General features: G+C 28.3%; 1 protein-coding gene, 6 non-coding genes and 1 pseudogene across 12 annotated transcripts in view; 1 reads left to right on the top strand and 7 right to left on the bottom strand.

Moving 5' to 3' along the window:
* LOC149054212 (uncharacterized) overlaps positions 1 to 23,380 on the bottom strand; it is a 45,646-nt gene that overhangs the window by 5,434 nt on the left and 16,832 nt on the right. For 2 of the 6 annotated variants that reach the window (XM_089230586.1, XM_089230585.1), the window contains exons 2-14: positions 23,191 to 23,332; positions 14,459 to 14,561; positions 7,917 to 8,093; positions 7,683 to 7,819; positions 7,505 to 7,617; positions 7,300 to 7,440; positions 2,786 to 3,079; positions 2,516 to 2,694; positions 2,171 to 2,434; positions 1,855 to 2,055; positions 1,180 to 1,387; positions 678 to 1,101; positions 201 to 367 (exon numbers count right to left, since the gene is read on the bottom strand). In XM_089230586.1, coding sequence (XP_089086712.1) covers positions 255 to 367; positions 678 to 1,101; positions 1,180 to 1,387; positions 1,855 to 2,055; positions 2,171 to 2,434; positions 2,516 to 2,694; positions 2,786 to 3,079; positions 7,300 to 7,440; positions 7,505 to 7,617; positions 7,683 to 7,819; positions 7,917 to 8,093; positions 14,459 to 14,561; positions 23,191 to 23,332 — 2,496 coding nt within the window. In that variant the 3' untranslated portion in view covers positions 201 to 254. Of the gene's footprint in view, positions 1 to 200; positions 368 to 677; positions 1,102 to 1,179; positions 1,388 to 1,854; positions 2,056 to 2,170; positions 2,435 to 2,515; positions 2,695 to 2,785; positions 3,080 to 7,299; positions 7,441 to 7,504; positions 7,618 to 7,682; positions 7,820 to 7,916; positions 8,094 to 14,458; positions 14,562 to 16,692; positions 16,958 to 17,352; positions 18,301 to 23,190; positions 23,333 to 23,380 lie in introns of those variants that run through there. The other 4 variants (XM_089230587.1, XM_089230588.1, XM_089230589.1 and 1 more) reach the window with 4 other exon arrangements.
* LOC149054219 (small nucleolar RNA Z195/SNORD33/SNORD32 family) lies at positions 4,195 to 4,271 on the bottom strand. The gene has a single exon (XR_016192340.1). It is a non-coding gene; the product is annotated as a small nucleolar RNA Z195/SNORD33/SNORD32 family (small nucleolar RNA).
* LOC149054218 (small nucleolar RNA Z195/SNORD33/SNORD32 family) lies at positions 4,481 to 4,557 on the bottom strand. The gene has a single exon (XR_016192337.1). It is a non-coding gene; the product is annotated as a small nucleolar RNA Z195/SNORD33/SNORD32 family (small nucleolar RNA).
* On the bottom strand, positions 4,922 to 4,998 carry LOC149054217 (small nucleolar RNA Z195/SNORD33/SNORD32 family). Its single transcript, XR_016192336.1, has one exon. It is a non-coding gene; the product is annotated as a small nucleolar RNA Z195/SNORD33/SNORD32 family (small nucleolar RNA).
* LOC149054216 (small nucleolar RNA Z195/SNORD33/SNORD32 family) lies at positions 5,076 to 5,152 on the bottom strand. The gene has a single exon (XR_016192339.1). It is a non-coding gene; the product is annotated as a small nucleolar RNA Z195/SNORD33/SNORD32 family (small nucleolar RNA).
* LOC149054215 (small nucleolar RNA Z195/SNORD33/SNORD32 family) lies at positions 6,387 to 6,464 on the bottom strand. The gene has a single exon (XR_016192341.1). It is a non-coding gene; the product is annotated as a small nucleolar RNA Z195/SNORD33/SNORD32 family (small nucleolar RNA).
* LOC149054214 (small nucleolar RNA Z195/SNORD33/SNORD32 family) lies at positions 6,692 to 6,769 on the bottom strand. The gene has a single exon (XR_016192335.1). It is a non-coding gene; the product is annotated as a small nucleolar RNA Z195/SNORD33/SNORD32 family (small nucleolar RNA).
* Positions 18,261 to 21,173, top strand: LOC149054213 (52 kDa repressor of the inhibitor of the protein kinase-like; annotated as a pseudogene).

Genomic DNA, 23,380 nt, shown 5'->3' with positions numbered 1-23,380 from the left:
AAATTGATTTTATTTATGAATGTTTATCCTACATAATTTTTACAAAAGATGCAAGTGCTAAGAATTTGCCAATGTTTTGGATGATTGATTTAAAAAAAGAAACCTTCAACTGATAGAACAAAAGACTTTAATGTTAAAATGATGAAAAAATAATTTTCTTTAAGCTTAATTGAGATGGTAAAAATTATTTTAATACTTACAGAACGTTATTCATAAGTTGAGTCACAACTGATACTTAGGCCTTATCTAAATTTTTACTTAGGAGACTTAGTACGATTGAACTTTGATGATCCTTTCCTGGGTATTGTTCCTCGTTCACTATTAGATGTTTTGTGTCCTTTTCCAGACCGATTTGTTAGAAGACCCTCTGAAATGAGCACAATAAAATAACAATTACCTAATAAGACACACGTTGATTAATTATTACAGGAATTATAATGATTTAAATTTAAATATTAATTACTTATTAGTTAGGTTACAACTTAACTGTCTTGAAAACAGTTTCAAAAAGACCTTAGTAAATTGATGAATTCAATATGATAGATATTAAGCATTAAAAGAATAATTAGGATTAGTATACACATGATAGATGATTATAAATATAATAAGATTATATCACATTAGATTCAAATAACTTTATTTGAATAAAAATTATATTAAAAATGAGGTAACTATACCTGCTGTAAGGTTTGATTGTTTAGATTGGGGTATCATAGTAGATATAGTTTCATCTTTTTTTTCTTCTTCTACAATAGGAGTTTGCCCAAATGTGATAATTGTGGAAATGTGGCTCTCATTCCTTTCTTTGTGATGCTGTGCTACTTGTGCATAACTTAGTTTATGACCAATATTTGGAGAACCATTCCCATTAAGAACAGGATTATTGTTAGCCATATCTGCCGAAAATGTAGCAGGTGGTTGTGGTATGACACAAGCGCACTGTGATGGCAAAGGAGCCTTATGATTTGGTACAGTTGGCTTAATATTAAGAGATGTACCATTTGCTTTAGGCGTAGTAGGTGGCATGTCAGATTTTGCTGGCATTACAGTCTTATCTGTAGGATTTATTATAGAATTCGAAGTCGTAACAATATCCTGAACCTTACAACAAAACAATATAAAATCAATAATTTTAGTATATTTTAAAAACATTAATGCAGGATATGGATTAATAAATACCTTTGAGTGCAAATTAACAGAGCTCAAAGACATATTTGATACGTCATCAACAATTGCAGTCACAGGTACAGGCCCAACAGGAGGCACTGTTTGTAAACTATTTGGTAGGCTCTCTGAATTCACAGTTAGGTCCATATCATCATCAGTCTTAGATACAGAGGGTTCAGACAGAACTGTTGAAATACTCGAAGTTGAAATTACAGTAATCCTATGAATTAAAATAAGTCAATATATAAGTTAATGTAAAACCATAGGTATATATTATAAAAAAACATAAAAATCAAAATTCCACATAACAAAAAAAAATTGATTTAATAACCTAATGTGAGATCATATATAGTTTCCCTTAAACCTTAATAATATATTTGATTATTTTTGAAAATTGTCGCGTGTTGTAAATGGAAAACTATTGATATAAATTATTAATAAAGTTACTTAACTTTAAAAGGTTTCAAATCCTTAATACAACATAAAATAACATAAATTAATATTTGAAATGGTTCAGAAACAAAATTATGTTTTATCCTCGATTAAGTTTTGTTTAAATCAACTTAAAGTTTTTAGAGCTTTTAAAACAAAATAGTTATTTATTTTGAAAAAAATATACTAAAATAAATTAATTATAATACTTTGGTAACAATCTTTATATCTCTAACAATAATTTCTAATACTTACCTAGGATCAATGTTAACACGAGGTGACAACTGGTCATGGGGCAATGAAGTTGGCGACTGGTGTGATATAGATACAACTTGAGGTGGTAACGGAGGGAACGCATCAGCAGCCAAATCAAAACTTCCAGTTGGTGGCTGAGGTATAGTACCTGTGGTTACTACTTCTGGTCCTACTTCATCATCTTTCTTCCTTCGCCTATATCTATATAAAATAAAAAAATGAAGTAACTATTTAATATCAATTGATAAATATAACTCAAAATATTAGAATTTTCTATTTTTATGAATAAAATATCAATGTTAAAAATATAAATTACCTTGGTGGCAATGATGTAGGATCTTTAGGGATGTTGATTGTACCATTAGACTGTCTATCAATTACAGCTGAATCTTGATTGTCAACATAGTTTCTGGTTGCATTGGAAATATGCAAAGATCCACTACTACTAGATGACTTAGTCAGACTTCCATTTGATGTGTAACTACCAGGACGAGATGGTAAACCACTATCCGAAGCTGAACTTCGGTAATATTCACTACCACCAACAGAATTATGACGCATTTTTCCATTGGATCGACCACTATTTGAAATATGTTTGAATTTATATAAAAACATAATAATTTTATTGTTATTGTAGTAGAATAACTATGATACTACTTACGGTGCACGCGAAACATTATATCTTGAATTTTGAGGTTTAGTAAAAGCTCCTTGGGGTGCCAAGCCATTCACAGAAAATATGCCACTAAGATCAGTTGTGTAATAGGCCCCTGTTGCAGGATGAGCCCAATGTTGAATCATATTTGTAGGATAATATGGAGACTGTTGCTGCTGCTGTAACTTATTAAAACCATAAAACATAATTATTATTCAAACTAAATAACTAATCAAAAACATCCGTTTTTCAAGAATAATAATTTGATACACTTACATATACTTGCAGATTGGCAGCAGCATAATTGACTGGAGCATATTGAGCTGGTCCTCCATTTGTATAAAACAACCTGGCAGCTTGAGGATGCTGTGGGGGTGGTGCAGGAGGTCCAGATTGTGTGACACCTGGACCTTGATCTATATATGGATTGATAGGTTGAGCTTGCATTGGCGGAGTTCTAAAACCATTTACTGTTTTGATACCTGGAATTCCAGCAACAGCACCCGGTGATATTGGTGCAGCCATGCGATTCATTGGCTTTGCTTTAATACGAGCCATTATAGGTCGACCCTAAAGTAATTAAATTTAGAAATGAATCATTTATATTCAAAAACATAATTAAATTAAATATATTGACAGTTAATATAAACATACAGTTTATAAATACAGCTTAAATCTAGTTATCAAAAATTTTTAAATAAAAATTTCTGGTAGAAGTCATCATTAAATATCAAAACTTTATAAAGAATAAAATACTAAAATCATATACTACAATTCTATCCCGACAGTTTGAAATAAAATAAAAATGAAAATAACTACAAAATAATACTTCAGTTGGTAGTGCATGTAATAAATAATCACTAAAATTCATAATGTGTGAAAAATTATCATCATAAGCAATTTTTTTTTTCATTTTCAGAATATCAAAACCATCCTCACAATTTATTAGAACATATTTAATACTTCAGTTGGTAGTGCATGTAATAAACAATCACTGAACTTCATAATGTGTGAAAAATTATCATCATAAGCATTAAATTATTGTTCTCAAATAGAATCAATCTCAAAACTATCTTAACAATTCGCACGGATACGAAAAAAAATTCACAATAATACTTCAATTGGTAGAGCATGTAATAAATAATCACTAAAATTCATAATGTGTGAACTATTATCATCATAAGCAATTTTTTTTTTCATTTTCAAAACATCAAGACCATCCTCACAATTTATTAGAACATATTTAATACTTCAGTTGGTAGTGCATGTAATAAACAATCACTGAACTTCATAATGTGTGAAAAATTATCATCATAAGCATTAAATTATTGTTCTCAAATAGAATCAATCTCAAAACTATCTTAACAATTCGCACGGATACGAAAAAAAATTCACAATAATACTTCAATTGGTAGTGCATGTAATAAATAATCACTAAAATTCATAATGTGTGAACTATTATCATCATAAGCAATTTTTTTTTTCATTTTCAAAACATCAAGACCATCCTCACAATTTATTAGAACATATTTAATACTTCAGTTGGTAGTGCATGTAATAAACAATCACTGAACTTCATAATGTGTGAAAAATTATCATCATAAGCATTAAATTATTGTTCTCAAATAGAATCAATCTCAAAACTATCTTAACAATTTGCACGGATACAAAAAAAAATTCACAATAATACTTCAGTTGGTAGTGCATGTAATAAATAATCACTAAAATTCATAAAGTGTGAAAAATTATCATCATAAGCATTAAATAATTGTTCTCAAATAGAATCAATCTCAAAACTATCTTAACAGATCTCACGGATACAAAAAAAATTCACAATAATACTTCAGTTGGTAATGCATGTAATAAATAATCAGTAAAATTCATAATGTGTGAAATATTGTCATCATAAGCAATTTTTTTTTTCATTTTCAGAGCATCAAAACCATCCTCACAATTTATTTAAACATATTTAATACTTCAGTTGGTAGTGCATGTAATAAACAATCACTGAACTTCATAATGAGTGAAAAATTATCATCATAAGCATTAAATAATTGTTCTCAAATAGAATCAATCTCAAAACTATCTTAACAATTCGCACGGATACAAAAAAAAAATTCACAATAATACTTCAGTTGGTAATGCATGTAATAAATAATCACTAAAATTCATAATGTGTGAAATATTATCATCATAAGCAATTTTTTTTTTCATTTTCAGAACATCAAAACCATCCTCACAATTTATTTGAACATATTTAATACTTCAGTTGGTAGTGCATGTAATAAACAATCACTGAACTTCATAATGTGTGAAAAATTATCATCATAAGCATTAAATAATTGTTCTCAAATAGAATCAATCTCAAAACTATCTTAACAATTCGAACGGATACAAAAAAAAATTCACAATAATACTTCAGTTGGTAGTGCATGTAATAAACAATCACTGAACTTCATAATGAATGAAAAATTATCATCATAAGCATTAAATAATTGTTCTCAAATAGAATCAATCTCAAAACTATCTTAACAATTCGCACGGATACAAAAAAAAAATTCACGATAATACTTCAGTTGGTAGTGCATGTAATAAATAATCACTAAAATTCATAAAGTGTGAAAAATTATCATCATAAGCATTAAATAATTGTTCTCAAATAGAATCAATCTCAAAACTATCTTAACAATTCGCACGGATACAAAAAAAAAATTCACAATAATACTTCAGTTGGTAATGCATGTAATAAATAATCACTAAAATTCATAATGTGTGAAATATTGTCATCATAAGCAATTTTTTTTTTTCATTTTCAGAGCATCAAAACCATCCTCACAATTTATTTAAACATATTTAATACTTCAGTTGGTAGTGCATGTAATAAACAATCACTGAACTTCATAATGTGTGAAAAATTATCATCATAAGCATTAAATTATTGTTCTCAAATAGAATCAATCTCAAAACTATCTTAACAATTCGAACGGATACAAAAAAAAATTCACAATAATACTTCAGTTGGTAGTGCATGTAATAAACAATCACTGAACTTCATAATGTGTGAACTATTATCATCATAAGCAATTTTTTTTTTCATTTTCAAAACATCAAGACCATCCTCACAATTTATTAGAACATATTTAATACTTCAGTTGGTAGTGCATGTAATAAACAATCACTGAACTTCATAATGTGTGAAAAATTATCATCATAAGCATTAAATTATTGTTCTCAAATAGAATCAATCTCAAAACTATCTTAACAATTCGCACGGATACGAAAAAAAATTCACAATAATACTTCAGTTGGTAATGCATGTAATAAATAATCACTAAAATTCATAATGTGTGAAATATTGTCATCATAAGCAATTTTTTTTTTCATTTTCAGAGCATCAAAACCATCCTCACAATTTATTTGAACATATTTAATACTTCAGTTGGTAGTGCATGTAATAAACAATCACTGAACTTCATAATGTGTGAAAAATTATCATCATAAGCATTAAATAATTGTTCTCAAATAGAATCAATCTCAAAACTATCTTAACAATTCGAACGGATACAAAAAAAAATTCACAATAATACTTCAGTTGGTAGTGCATGTAAGAAACAATCACTAAAATGCATAATGTGTGAAATATTATTATCATAAGCAATACATTTTTTTTCCTAACAAGATATTTTTAAAAACAAAAAATTGAAATATAACTTTAAACAAAAATGGTGATACGTGTCACGTAAGATCAGATAATTGATTAATTTATTTTTTTCTTAAGCCAATTATAATCCCTCCATTTATGTAGAGTATAAAATGAAAACGGTATGTTTTAAAAATTCTATTTAATTAGTTTTAACTTATTTACATTTGTAAGGATAATGCTTCAGTTGGTAGTGCATGTAATAAGCAATCACTTAAATTCATGTAAGTGTGATAAATCATCATCATAAGCAATAATTGAATATATATATATATTGTACACTTCTCAACATTTTGATCATTTACAAAAACGCAAATAGTAAATAATTAAATAACACGTAATAATTAATATTTTAGATGATGCGCATCTATTGAATAAAATGTAACTTTTACAGAATGTTCATTTTATGTAAAATATTAACTGGTTTAGAAAATGTATCAGAAATACAATTGTATTGATTATAATTATTACTATTTAAGTATAATGCTTCAGTTGGTAGTGCATGTAATAAACAATCACTTAAATTCATAAAATAGTGAACAATTATCATCATAAGCATCAAATTATGTTTTTGAAAAAATTCAGTCCAAATATATAATTTTTGAAAATATTTTCGATTGCAATTTTTTCTAAAATAGAATCAATATCAAAATACAAGAATTAAAAAATACAAAATTGTTTTGCTACAATAAAAATTCAAAATTTTATAATACATTTTATTCAATATAAACAACAGTAATGTATATAATCATTTATGAATATAAAAATAAATGTCATAAATTACTATCATGAGTAATCAAATTATGAATCATTTATATTGATGTTGAATGTTAAAATAGCATTGAAAACATATGAGAATATTTTTTTTGTTGGTTATAATACAATGCATACAATAATTTTCAATAATTTACATACTATAATTCATTGGTTATTTTATTATTAAATAATTCGATAAAAAATATTCTTATTAACATAATATTTTGAAAGAATCTTCAATGCATGTAATGTATTATATCAATGGCAATAGCAAATATTAACATACTAAAAATAATAAAATAATCCTTATTTTTACATATTATTATTTACGAACCTGAAATTCTTTAACCTCTTCACGAAGATACAAAAATGCTCTTTGTGCATCTTCATCATTTTCAAAAGTAATGTACCATGAATTATTATGAGCAAACTCACATGATATCATTTTAGGACATGATTCTCCAGCAAATAATCCCTGTGATCAAAAATAATTAATATAAGATTGAGAAAAATAACAGATAAACATTCTAACTACAAACCTTAATGTCTTCAATTGGAGTAGTTTGAGGAATTTCTCGCAAGATAACAATACAACGTTTGTGATTTGGGCGGACTTTTAAACCTTCATCATCAACTTGCACATTTGGTGACTCTAATTGAGCATTAATATAAATTATTAATATAAAATTAAAAATACCTACTAAAAACAAAATTTACCTCTCAATACTTCAGTGATCAATTTAATGTCTTTAGTCAATTTTTTTACTTGATTAAAATTGGCAACAGTCCATATTGGAACATATTGGTCATTGTCCATTTGTGACAATAAGTATGCATCATTTGCCAAATTCTCTCTATTTAATACATTTTAAGTGATATTGATAATCTTAATTGTTTTAAAAAGTAAAAATAATAATATGGATTAACAAAAATTGTAGATTATAATTTTACCTTGAAAAATAATATTCTAACTGGTTTGATAAAAGTTGTTTGAGTTGTTCTACTGACTGCGATGGCATATTTTCAGTAGAAGTCTCAGCGTTCACCATTGTGCTATTTTTTCCAGTTAAAATTACTGTACCACTTCTACTATCCGATGCCGACACTTCATAACTTCCATTTATGGAACTAAAATTTAAAACAAATAATTTTATGTGTTATCAATATTATAATAATTCTCACATTATACTAATAATGCTACCAATACAAGTTACAACCAATCAGAATGTAAGAATGGCATCTTATATCGGTTAGTATATCAATTACAACTACCACTCTTATGTGGAATTACGTGGATATGCAATACACATAATTTATTGTGTAATTTTAATAATTTTTGATGATGACATCTTTATAAATTTCACAAATTATTAGTTTATTATTTTTTTATTAAGTTAAATAAGTAGAGGTTGGTATCCAAATCAATTATTTGAGTTTTGGGCATCCAGCATAAACACAATGGAATACAAATTTCAAACAATACAAACATTTATATTTTTACAACTATTATTATTCAGGTTAATATTGGGTTTATATATTTGTCAACTGGTCTATGTAAAATTTAAGCAGAGGCCCATATATCTATTTAATTCATAAGATTTGTATTATTATTACTATTCAACTATGTGACAAAACTATGATAATAAAATAATTATGTCTTTTTAGATTGTTACTTATACCTAGTTGAATAATCCAAATATAATTTATTCTACTTAAAAATCAATACATGTTGAATGCCAGTCAACAATTATTATTAAATTAACAACAAAATTAAATAAGCCACAGAAAACAAACACATAGCCACATAGGTATAAAAAGAAACCATTTTTAAGTAAAAAACTATGAGGGTTTTAAGTGTGCTAGAATCTTATAGAGTTTTAAAATTAGCTCATTTTTCTCCCATGGAATAAAAACATATAATGCTTTAATATATAGGAATTAGAAGTTGTGGTTGTGAATGGGTATTAGAATGCACAAGTACATGAGTAAAATATTTATTAAAGTCCATGTATTTAATACCTGTGCAAGTTTGTCTATTTATCATTACTCGTGTATATTGTATTTTAATTCAGAATTCACATATACATTTAACATAAATATTTTTAATAATATAATGTCATGTATATTCTATTTTTTATTTATAAATAATTATTAATTGGTTATTATTTTATTTATGAATAATACAAATTGTATAGCTATTAATTATCTAACTATCTTTTATTATTTAAGCATTTAGAGATACTATTCACATACATAAAAATACATAACAAAAATTACATGCACACATTTATTTACTTATTATAATTTACTAATATTATTAAAAAATGTGATCATAACATAAACTAGGAAGTAGTGAACACAATAAATGTATTTTGCCATGTTGAGTTCAAAAAGTGGAGCTATCGTAAGACACAATTATGAAGTAGTGAAATACGAGTATTATATTATATTATATTATATTATATATGAGTATTCAAGCTTATGGATATTTATATACACAGGTGTCCATGGTGTTCATAACACTGTGTAATCATAAATACTGATAAGATTTTCTAAATTATACAAAATAAATATTGAATTCTAAATAAGACTTTAAAATTTGAAATTCATAAATTGGGAAATAACTAAAATCATAGTTTGATAATGAATTATAAATAGAAAAAAATATTTAGTAACAATAATTAATAAAAATAATTTGTCACTTACACAAAGTATAAATAAATGTAATACAGATATTAATATAAATATTTTGTATAAGATTATCTAATACTTAAGCAACATTTCGACACCATAATGAAAAATTGTGATAAATCATTAGGTTCTAATAATGTACATTTAATTTATTAACAATGTCTATCCATATGAATATTTTTAAAAATGAACCAAAAATAAAGAATTAACAAAATAAATTCACACAAAAAATAAAAATTATAAAGATTTTTGATCTGTTACTTTCAAGTTAACCAGAATAGAGTAATATTGGATAAATTTAATAATTTTAAAGTATAACAAAAAATTATTGTGCATGAATAGAATGTTTGACCAGCATGTGTTGTCTCCATCTTACCACAGACACAACATATTATGTGGTTAAAATATCCTTTTAATATGCAGGAATGTTTAACATACAAAATAAATATTCAATTCAGAATAAGACTTTATACTTTGAGATTCATAATTCCTAACTATTATAATTTGCAGTTTTGATAGTAAATTATTAATACCAAAAATATCTATAACTAGTATTTAATAAAAGCAATGTCACTTACATAAGGTATAAACTTAAAAAAATATATTTATATAAGCACTTTGTACTTTGTAAGTATTTAATACTTTAGCAACACTTCGACACCATAATGAAAAATTATTATAAATCATTAGGTTCTAATAATGTGCATTTAATTCAAAATTAATTCTATCAATAGAAATATTTTTAGAAATTAACAACACAAATAAGCAGATAAAATAATTTTAACCCTATACAGGGTTTTTAGTAGAGCTGGGCCAATAACTTTCCAATATCCGATATAATAAGTATGAAACTTTGAAATATAAACCGATATACCATATTTCGGTAAAGATAATTAATACATTTTTATGATGATTAATATTCTACTTTAAAAAAATAAACAATGAAATTTCTTCTAAAGAATTAATAATAATAATAATATAATATAAATGTATTTATATTTTATAATAACAAAAAAGTCAAAAAAAAATCTCCATTTAACTTGGGTAAGTATACTTCTGTTTTACCAGATATCATTTTTTGTCTTTTAACATTTTATGTAGTTAAGCAAACCGAAAATTATGGTGAAATCAAAAATAAACAGTCTGACTTAGTTTTAAAGTTAGAGGTATTTGAAGTCTGAGACCCACCCAAGGAGGTTAGGTACATAAGAAGTTGAGGGATACTTTTAATTTTAATTGTCTGAACGAGCGAGTGACCACACCAGGCACCTATGAAAATACTATGAATTGCAAACAGCTAAAACTTTATAACAAGTTTGATGCTAAATTCTAACTTATCTAATGTTTTTAGCATACTTGACTACATATAATTAAACAAAAAAATTACCAAAAAATAGTGTCCACTAAAAAGAATTGTCATTTGGCTCTTTAATTTTTTAAGCTTAAAACTAAAAAATAATATTTAAAAAATGTATAGTAAAATTTATGATTTTATATTTATCTTATAATTAATCACAATTGATAATATTATTAATTAATGTTTATAACTTTATAACTATTGATACTATAATAATGAATAATTGTTGGGTTATTATCATTAAATAATACAATTATAACTATGATAAAATAAAACATAATTGTTTTACAAACACACAATTGTGGATACAACATAAAGCTGAACTTAAAAAAAGCGGGTAAGTCGTGGATGTCGCTCTGCTGTACTGTAGGTTACTGTAATGGATGGGATTAAATTTGAATGCAATGGTATCATTGTATACGAAAAACGATTCTGAATGGAGATGATTTGTCAGTCTAGGATATATTATATTTAAATATTGTCACATATTCTATTTTGAAACAAATATTTTATTTTTCAATTAAGACGCATTTTGCATATGGCATGGTTAATGAATTAGTGTAGTTATCATAATTCATAAAACCTTATATTATCATAGATATACGAATACCTAGTTTGAGGATAAATCGTTATCATTACGCGATTTCATAAAAATTTAAAACTCAAACGCTCAAAACATTTTTCCCATAATGACGCTTCAAATTTTCTCTATAGCTATTTGAAGCAAAACTTATGGAAAACTTGGTGTTAAATTTTATAACCTTAGATATAAATACAAACAATATTATGAATTTTGAACTACAAAATAATTTGCAAATATTCAAGGTTTTGACGAATTTTTGTCAATATTTGAAATTCAAATGGTAATAAAAATTTAATTTGAATTTCTGGTGGCCATTTTTTTTGTGATAAAGATTGATAAATTTGTAAGGAATCTTGTATTAAATTTTCAAAGCTTAGATTTAAAAAGAAAATTTTTTATGAATTTCTAGCTTATAATAATTTGCGAATTTTCGTAATTTTTATGTATTTAGTCAAAATTTGAACTGTAAATGCTTATAAAAAAATTTGTGACTATATATTTCTTTTATTTTTCAAATGCTATTGTAAAAATATTTTAGAAGCCTTGTATAAAATTTTCAAATCTTAGGTCTAAAAGGAAAAGTTTTTATAAATTTCTAGGATAAAATTATTTACGGAATTTTTGCGATTTTTACGTATGTTGTCAAAATTAAAATTTGAATACATGTAAAAAAAAAATTGTGGCTATACATTTATTTTATTTTTCAATTTCTATTGTAAAAATATATTATGAGCCTTGTATTAAATTCTCAAATCTTAGAATTAAAAAGAAAAACTTTTATGAATTTCGATCTAAGATAATTAAAAAATTGCCGTAATTTTTACGTATTAAGTCAATATTTGAACTTCAAATACTAATAAAAAAAAATTGTGCCTATGTATTCTTATAATTTTTTAATCTCTTTAAGAATAACTTATGACGAACTTTGTATTAAATTTTCAAGTATTTTGATAGGGCCAAAAAAATTTTATCGACACTTCAAAAAAAAAATTTCAGAAAAATTGAAAACTTCAGTTGTGTATAAATACCTCAAAAAAGTCAAAATATTTTGAAACGCAACATTTTTTATGATTTTTCAACTTCAAAATTACTTGCAAATGTTCGCGTTTTCGACAGATTTCGTAAAATTTTGAACTGTAAACGCTTATTAAAAAAAATTGTGACTCACGATTTTTAATTTTTTTTAGCTACAATAAGAACAACTCATAAGGAACCTTGTATTAAATTTTCAAGTTTTTTTGGTCGTCCAACATTTTTTTACCGACGCTTCAAAAAAAAATTCTCAAAAAAATCGAAAATTTCAGTGGTCTATAAATAACTCAAAAAAAGTCGAAATTTTTTGAAAATTAAACTGTATATAGATATCACTAACATTAACATTTGGTGAAAATTTCAAGTATTTACAGTGATTAGTTTTTGAATTACAACCATATAAAAATATTGATTTGGTCGAAAACTGGTTTTGCGTAAAAATTCCCATTTTTCTGTCATTTTTTTTTTGTTTTTCTCGATTTTTTTGAAAACTGTTGGAAAATGTTTACTTTTGATCTCTATAATGCACCAAGGATCTTCACTTTTACATCAGAAACCACCCCCAAAGTTTGAAATCGAAGCATTATTTCGACTAGTTATGCTGTACACAGACACAAAAACAAAAAAAACAAAAAAAAACACACATCATTGTAAAATCAATACATTCATCACTTTGTTCAGAATCTAAAATGTGATTGCGTTGTAGTGTTAACCAAATGATTTTAATAAATATTTAAAAGGAGCATCATCTTAACATATAAATTAAATCAATATATAACTTGCATTGTATCGGTTTGAAAATAAAATGTTGGTACCAATGTCTAATATCAGTTATCTGTAACGACACTAGTCCAAGTTTATACTGGTATTTCAGATAATTCAAATATAAAGCCTTAAAATTAAGTGAAATATTTTGTTCAATATTGAAAAATAAACCCTAATTTTGATCTAAAAAATAAATTCTTAAATAAATTGCTGTTTTTGTTTTGGAAATATTGTTATATACCAAACTCTATAAATAATTAAGAATTACAATTATAGGTGCTACAGCATCAATCTTATACCTTTATGAAAATTAGTTGATATCCTCAATTTACTTACCTATGAGTAGGTATTGTAACAAAATTCATTCAATGTTGATAATAGGGCAGTGAATTTAAAGAGCTAATAAAACATGAAATATGTAATTACTTTTGTAAAAAAAATACCAAAATATGGGAAACTAAGCAAAATTTCAAAAAATAGGAAACTTGATAAAATATGTGTCTCGGAAAATTATGCTTAAAGGTTACCTAATAAATAGAATGTGTAAAATCTTAAAATGTAATATAAACAAAGGTAAGCTATGATAAAAATATATAAATTAATAAATATACATAAGTTTTATGTACAAAAACCAATAGTTTTTCAGAAGAATTTTAATCCAAATACAATTTATTGAAATTGGTGTATCTGAGGGTATCAATGTTAGGCTGTCATTTCCCAAAAATATGCTATACAAATAAAAACAAATTCAGAATTTGGAATGGTTATATCAGTGATAATGTGTTGAATAAAATGTATATTATTCTCATTATTTATTCAAAATGAAATGCATTGATATACAAAATTTTTAAAACTATAGCTTAACAAGCTTAAGCTGATATAAAAAAAACTGTCACTTACACAATGTATAAATTTAAAATAAATATATTTACACAAGTATTTGTACAAGATTATTAAATACTTTAGCAACATTTCGACACCACAACGAATTAATAAATCATTAGGTTCTAATAATGTGCATTTCAATTATTACTTATATTATAAGCTGAAATATTTTATATTTACCTGTAAGAAGTGTTTGTGGCAGTAGAAACAGTCAGTGGTTCGGAGGGACTATAATGTGTCCCAATTGAAATTTTTCCTACGTCCCCATTCATGTACATATATCCTGAAAAAATGGTTTATTAACTAAATATCAAAATGTATAACATATAAAACAAATAAAAGTATATTTTTTACTTAAATTAAAATTTATTGATGTAAATAATAGTCCAATGGCCTATGTCATCGAGGGTTAGTTTTTGTTAAAAGAAAAAAAATTTAAATTAAGTAGTTCCGTGTAAAATTAAAAACAAAATTAATAAGCCAATACTTAAATTTCATACTTTGGCCACATAAAAAGCTAATTGAATACATCAACAAAATTAATATTTACAATAAATTTTATAATTATATTATTAATTTATGTACTTTTAACTCTAAAAATACCTAAATGATTTGAAACCAAAACTATTCTATTGAATTCTTCAATATCAAAATCACAAAAATACTTGTGCATCTATTCTAAAAAATAGTCATTGCTACCTACATCTAAGTTTGAACCTTAAATTAAGAAACAGAATTGTATTTCAAATTGTGGTATCATTAAAATTATATTTAGACTACACAGGAATATCCGAGGGAATATCAGATCATAAAAAAGCATCCTACAATGTCTGAGCTCTGGTTATCAACTAATAACGAAATAGGTATAATACTATATTTGGTATGTATCTTAATTTTGAATCATGTAAGTAATCCCTTGTTAGGTATTTATAACCGAATTTAAAAATCATATTGTTGCATAAAAGGGTACACAAAGGTAACATTAAATAGGTTTATTATATCAGAGGAGTTTGTGTATGTGAGGAAAATATGTTTGATGAATATACGTTTTTTCTAAATTAAACTTTTTACTTAAACACTTTATAGAAATAAAAAAAGTTTAAGAGGATGACACACCCACGTGTGTTGTCTCTGTCTTATACATGTACGATATACCAATTTTCTGTTCGTTAATTTCAATAAATTGCTGTTAGTATTTAATATTGGAGTGAATTGACCTATTATGAAATTTATAGGTAGTAACATTATCAATTCTATGTTCTCTTAATCTGTTTTTTACGATATTTTAATTATTAATTAACTTATGAGTAGATAAAGTATTACAGAAATTTGATATGTCGTACTTGTGTAAGACGGAGAAAAGGGTGCGACGTCCTCTTAATGATTCATGAAGGTGTAAATTTAATAAAAGTTAACAATAGTATTCTAATATTACTACAAATTATGTCATAAACTTTCAATTTAGTTGTAAATAATGCATTCTACCAATATATTTATAAACTGCAATCAAGTACTGATGTTAGAGCGATGATTACACCATTTTAAATTTTAATAATTAATAATAGATTTTCAAGTATACCTATATTTAAGTTAAAATTATAGGGTAAAATGTGCAACATCAGCATTTTCAAATAAGGCCATTTGGAACCGTGTTTAAAATATAATATTTTGATAAGTTGTCTTACAGTATAACTATTGGTGTTACGCATATTTTTATAACAGATTGGAGCCTTTTTATCACAACTCATTTACAATAGATTGTACAAATGTATACTAAAATTAATTTAATTTTATATATTTAAATAATCGATTACCTACTTAATATAGTATTGTCACAGTCGAGACATCTGATATAACAAGGAATAAAATTTAAATCCTTCCCCCCCCCCAAAAAAAAAAATTAACAACTATAGTTAGCAGACAGTTTCAGGCACAATATCAATATCTCAAATAACCCATTACTTCAGGAGTTTCACAACTTCTTGTCTAAACAAATTGTAAGACAAGAAACTTTTAAAAGTCAGTCATTGAAAAGTGTAACGAAACAAAAATACCCAAGACTTTGTAGGGCGTGGGCCAAGTGAAAAACAAAATAATTTGAATGATAACTAGGACAGTCAGAGATTTCATGAGGATAACTATAGTTGGTTTGTTGGTCGAACACCAAGAGAAAGAGAACAATTTACCAACTGATCTTGAAAATATAATCTTTTAGCAGACACAGAACAGACGAACTTACAAGAAATTAAAATAATAATTACTTAATAACATCAGATTGTCTACAATATATAAAAACGTCAGCAGTATGCAAGTATGGTGACAACAACAATAATAATAATTATGGTACTTCTACTACTACTAATAATAATAATAGTATGTACAATCTACCTACATGAAAATGGTAGACTACTTACACGATATTACACACTATTTAGTATGGAGGTAGCACAGTAAAGTTGTATAATTATATCATAATGATATTTATAAGCAAAGGTTTGTAATAATATTTGAGTGTAAAATACAGAAACCCGTGTGGTGTAAAGGGCGACCGACTGGAACCGACGGACGAGAGCAAAAATCGCAATCGAAAAAAAAAAACCTTCGGTGTGGTGCACACACACATATATATTTGTAGGTTATCACAGCCAGCCGAGTACGACTTCTCGACGGGTTAACCTATACACACGCCAGCAGTTACGCAGAGTACGCCTATCACACCGAACCTATCGAATGCCAATGGCGACCGATTTGATTATAAATACACATTACACACACTCACACTCATGACGATGGTGATATCGTACCGCGATTGTTGAGAAATTTAGAAAAATTACCGTTTGGACTCCCGTACGACGGTTCTCCCTTCTCCACCCCCCCCCCAACGACGAGAAGTGTCGCGCCACGAGAACGTACCTAAGCGCGCGCGACCGGGCACGACGCACGAGACGGACACGACCCCGAGAATACGATATTTAACCCCTTGAGGGGCTATGGTATTATTGTTGTTATTATTTTTACGGGTGCCATTACGACTACGGTATAGGACACTGCGGTCGCGGTCACCGGGCGCTTACCTGCTGTTTCGGCCGCTTCCTTGCGCAGGAACATTTAGAGCAGCAGAAGAAGAAAATAACAAACCGAAACTGTCGACGGACAGATGTTGACGAGACGATCGACAGAAACTCCCGAACACGAGAATTTTAACGCGAGATCGGCGCGCGCGTAGCGTTTGCGTGTCGGCCACGACAGCGAGGTGTATTATTTCTCAGCTGCGGATCGCGGTGCACACCATGTCTTTCAACCTTAGAGTGCAACTTTACTGCTGTGCGGTTCGGCGAAAATTTTGATTTTCAACTTGTCTTCCACACCGCCGTAGAAGCTTTACCATGTGCACGCACGCCAAATTCCACCGAGTAGCCTTATATGACTAGACAGTAGACGACGGCGGCGGTGGCACGAACGTACGTACACACACACACGCACACGCACTCACTTACGCGCGCGCGCTCACTCTCACACACGCACACGACCACTATCACGGGAGTCCAAACGTCCAAAAGTAGCTTTATATAATATATGTGTGTGTCGCTTGTTAAACCGCGCCGGACGGGAGGCGGATTCGATCGGTTCTCTCTCTCCGCCGTTTGCAAGTCGGCGATCCGAAAGACCGCTCGTGATGGGTACTAGTACTTACAGATCACCGTACGCCCGTGAAATGTGTGGCGTCCGTCGTCGTGGTCCGGTTAGATGTCCCGTTCACGACTCAGCTGCCGCCGGGAGTTGACGGTCGAAAATTCGCGTGCGGGGGGGAAAACGGGCGAACGAAGGACGCACACCGCCGCCGAACGGTGAAAAACCAGGACGGGACCGCGACGAGTTAAACAACAACAACAACAATCGGACGGCGAGTGTGGCAACGCAACGTATTTTAGTGGGATATCATTCGTGCGCGTTTGCGATAGAAAATTTATAGCCTTGCAAAATGGACGACAACACGAACACATGCCACAGAGTTCACGGCAGCCATGGAAGACAAAAATTGCGACGGTGGCGACATCTGTACGTCGCCCGTACTGTTCGGCGACGAGCCGTACGAGTAGACAAGTTGTGTAGTAGTAGTAGTAGTTGTATACGCGGCGGTGGCTGCTATCACCTATCGGCTATCACGACTCGGTATCAGACAATAATGATAGTATCCCTAAAGAAAAAAAAAATTATCACCATCCACTCTAGTACTCTACCGCAGTACCGCCGGAACGCAGTCGCAGCGAACGACGGAATGACGGAGCCGGAAGTGTCGGCATTGGAATGCAATATTTCACTGCAACTACAGTCAAGTCTGTAGCTAGGCCACGAGCAAGTCATGCGTTTTCTGAGGGCATAGGGCGGCATACAATTTTAAAGAAATCAAAGATGGAAAAACTAAAAAAATATCGGTGATAGAGAGTAGCATCAAAATGTTTGCTATTGGGCGAAAAACATCAAACGACGAGCCTGACTGCAGTAGATTACAGCAGTAGTCAATGGCATATTGGCATGAGAAAAAACATCACGGTGCGATAGCAAAGGTCCAGATTTAGTGGATTCTGCGCACACTGCACACATAATTTTCTTACCGGTATAATGTATTATCATACCGTCGCTTCTACATTATTATGTTAGATACGCTACGTCACGTGCCTACCCGAAATATCTGACCGTCAATAATTCCCGATCAGACCTTGGTGTGTCTGTATGATGCCATAGTGCAGAAGATGTGTGTGTGCCGCACGCGGAAAGGCGTTATTACTAGGGCTGAGGACTTGACACTTGTAGCTCTATAAAAACTCTAAATATACAAGCACTTATGTGTTATGTGCACTTTTATACGACGTTAGATCGTTATCGCTTCTACGAAAAATGTGTGGCCGTGGACAATCAAAAACCATATTATACGACAAAAATTAAAAATAAATACATTTTTATCCAAACATTTTGACTGTATTGTTTGAAATGAAAATGTTACAGTGGAAAAATCGATCTAAATTAAATATGTCCAAGACCGTCATTATGGGGGGGCGACCCCCCCCCCCCCCCCCCACTCACGAAATATTTCAAATTGGAAAAATGTTCGCATTGAGTAATTTTTATTACTCTATGCATTTTAGCAGCGAATATAATTAATTAACTATAAATTGCATTAAAGAATAATTATATATTTTCGATAAAGCAGTAATTTAAAATAAGAATTTATCATTTCATTTTATTTCAACGTCGTAATAAAGATAAGGTTAGCCGGTTAGGTACTAGATACAATAGAAAGTGATTGTCATAGATAATATTAACTTATATATGAAAGTCGGTCGCAGAAAACCCAAATTATTTAAGATTAAGAAATAAAAATTTAACAATATTGTGTATATTGTAGAACATTCATTTTACTGTTGTAGTGCTGTTCGTGCCCACGTAAACTTAATAAAATAAGTAAAAGAAGCCAAATTCAAAATTATTTTACAAAGCGTCAAAAGGTATGTTAAAAATTTACTATTTTGTTTGATTATTGTTATATAAAATGGTTATAATAGTATAATACAAATATATTATGTTTATTATGTGTATTAATAATTATTAATTACCATACTATAGACCAATTAAAAAGTACTACTTTATTTATTTTAGACTGATGATGTCCCCTCTGTCTAAACACAAGAAGATATTAAAAATAGAAATAACGTTAGTGTTAACTCTCCAGAAGAATATTTCCGTATAGCTATTGCTATTCCTTTTTATTCAACAACTAAAAGATAGATTTTCAAAACACAAAACAGTTTTGTCTTCTTTATATTTATTAATACCGAAAATGTGTCATAAAGCTGCATTATCAACTACAGATTTTAATTTATATTCTGACTATATAAATATTGATTTATTACCCACATAAATTCAACTATGGAATTGGAAATGAATCTCATATTCTCAAAACGATCGTCCTAGTACAGCCATTGAAACATTATACAATTGTAATTCTGATTTATTTCCGTGTACCCATATACTTTTTATTAAAAGTTTTAGCTACATTACCAGTTTCAACTGCAACACCCGAGAGAACGTTCTCAACGCTGAAACGGATGAAAATATTTTTGCGAAACGCTATTGGATAAAACCGTTTGAATGGCCTAGCATTATTAAGTGTTCATAAAAACATTAAAGTGGATTCCGAAGGCGTCCTAAAAAATTTGCAATTCAAAAAGATATAGAGCTGTTTTACTGATATAAAATAGTCAACATATTGCATGCTTATAGACTATAAATTAATCATTATTATATATATTTAATATTGAAAAAAATATCTTATGTTTTATATTTTTTTATTTGTACTTTTAAATAATGTAAATAATTCTATATGTATATAAATAATTAACTACATTATGTAAATTGAATATTATAATGACGACTTATGTTTTTAATAATGATAATAATCTTCTTTTTAATATTTTTAACGTAAAAATTAAGTGTTTAGTATCTACAATCTACATATTTAAAAAAAAATTGGATCCCCCTGGAATTTTTTTCCAGTTACGGCCTTGAATATATCGCAAAAGTATAAAAGTGTGAAACATGCCTTAAAAACCAAAAACACGCAAAATATGCATTTATATGCATAATAACATTTCAAAACTAGCTTTGTGAAAGTATGAAATGTATTTGTATCGTACTCTGCTATTTTTGTGAATGTAAAACAAATATGCAAATGTTTAAAGTCCTCTGCCATAGTTATTACTTATAATAAATTAGACACAGTGGTCACCGTATTGATTTCATATTTTCGTTTCGATCTATATCACGACCCAAAAGCAAACACCCGCGTAACGCGTAGTAGGACATGGTCGTCGATTCAAAAGTCCGGATTTGTGTGTAAAAGAATTAGATTTAAAGTACATTTTCATTTATGCGTCGAATAAACATATACCTACCTTGGATGATATAGGTATGCTTTTACGTTTTGTAAGAATTTATGTTCAAATATAATATGTCCCTATCCAAAATACAATGTTTTTTTGACAAACTTTAGATAAATTGAACGAAGATTTTTTTTTAATTTGCTTTTTATTAAAAAAATATAGCAAATACGAAGATTTAAAGAGATGAATATAATAAAAAAATACATTTATGTTCGTTTAGGCGCTCTTTTTTTATTCAAAACATTATTCAGTTAAAGTGTTGAATATTGATATTTTTCTATTCTAAATATACATGTAAAAAATCATAGGTGTGCACTTTGCACAGACTTATCGTTGGAAGGGTGTGCAAAATACAAAAATATTAGGGCCTTCCCTCAATAAAAAAAAGAAAGTAGTTAATACTACTGTAATATTTATATTACCTACCATTCAAATTTAAAATTTATTACCTACGTATAGTAACGTTTTATAAAAATATTTATTTAACAATCTCCTTTTCAATAGGACAAAGGTTGAGAGGTTGTGACTTGTCGATAGTATTACTTCTATAATTTCTACTATTTTTTTGAAAATAAAAATAAATATTTAATTGTACTGAGTTCTGAAAAAGCCCCTTCAAGGTCTCAAAGGGATATAACAAAAATGGGCTCATTCTCGAAGTAGCAGAGTATGCAAATGTATACCGAATGCTCTTGCTCATAAATCATGATTTACAATTTATTGTAAACCCCGTTTTGTTTAAAAAGGAGACGGGTTAGGTTGGTTAGATATATAAATCCTAGGGAGATAATATTATTATTACTAATGCTTTCTGCAAGTCTTTACTCCCTCTAATCTCTGTGATCGAGTTTTGGGTCCTCCTTTGCGCTCTGACGAAATATAAATTACGATAATAATGTTAGGTATTACTTTGGTTAATACTAAAATACATATAGTACCTATACACAGATATATATATAGTTTATGAAACGAGTAATATTATGTCATCGAATTTTTCTTCGATCGATATCGCTGTCAAGTCACCACTCACTACCTAATTTTCACTAACGTATGTGTACATTACTTGTTTTTTCAACATTAATAAAAGTATCTCATGAACTTGGTAACTTTGAACTTAGCCCTATATTCCTACCTATATAAAAATATAATAATATATTATGATCCTTTAGTTCTAATGTACACCTTATGTTGTATTGTTATTTGTTATGCACCCGAATAAAAAACAACCAATTGTAACCAATTTCCATATTATAATGTGTGTAAATGAGTTCACTTTATTAACATTTAGCCAGCGTTACTTTTTATAAGATTTCTTTATAGTATAAAACAATTAAACTGCTGTAATATTACTCGAATAACCATTTAGGTTCGTAATCGTGTACTAACCAATTACTATTTTTTTTTATATATCAAAAAACACTGCAGTTATAGTCACTGCTTATCGTATCATAGTTTTTGTTTCCTACCAGAACGTGGCGTCGCAATACATAGTCTCCCACGCATACGTAATTTGCTATATCACATATTTTAGGGTGAAAGTTTTCATCGAGATTATTTTTTCTAAAACATTGTGTTTGACCGGAATTTTTTGAATCAAATAATTTACGCGTTCGATAATGTCGATACTATTTTTCAGCTCGATATTACGTTCACTTCGAAAGTATATTATAGCGGCGGTGTGCAGCAATGAATCATTGTCAAACTTTTACATTTTCACAAACCACAAATGAAATATTTAAAATGTTAAATGCCACAAGAATCAAATATATTTTTATTTTTTTATACGGTTAGGTTAAATAATATAATTAATTATTATTCCCAAACAAAAGTACAATATTCAATATTATTATATTAACATAATACACATATAATATAGGTACATATTATAATTATAACACATAAATCCGGGAACAATACAGGATACGTGTAAGGATAAAATAATTATCGTTGTTTTTTAAAAGTTATATTTACCTTTATTCTTATTTCCGTTTTCCACATTTTTTTTATTTGGTTCGTCATCAGACTTTGATAGGTTTGCAGTCAATGACTTATACTTGAATTCGTGTGCTTCAGGATTTAATGTTCCGCTAGAATTACTAGGAGTAGATAACACCTAAAATAGTAACATTTTATTTTATTGAATTCTGTATTCTATATTTTA

This window comes from Diuraphis noxia, unplaced genomic scaffold, assembly GCF_037042655.1.
Source record: "Diuraphis noxia isolate RWA-SAM2 unplaced genomic scaffold, SU_Dnox_SAM2 contig0009, whole genome shotgun sequence".
Taxonomy (NCBI): Eukaryota; Metazoa; Arthropoda; class Insecta; order Hemiptera; family Aphididae; genus Diuraphis; species Diuraphis noxia.
Note: the sequence above shows the minus strand (reverse complement) of the source record. Positions and strands in the feature narration are given on the sequence as shown.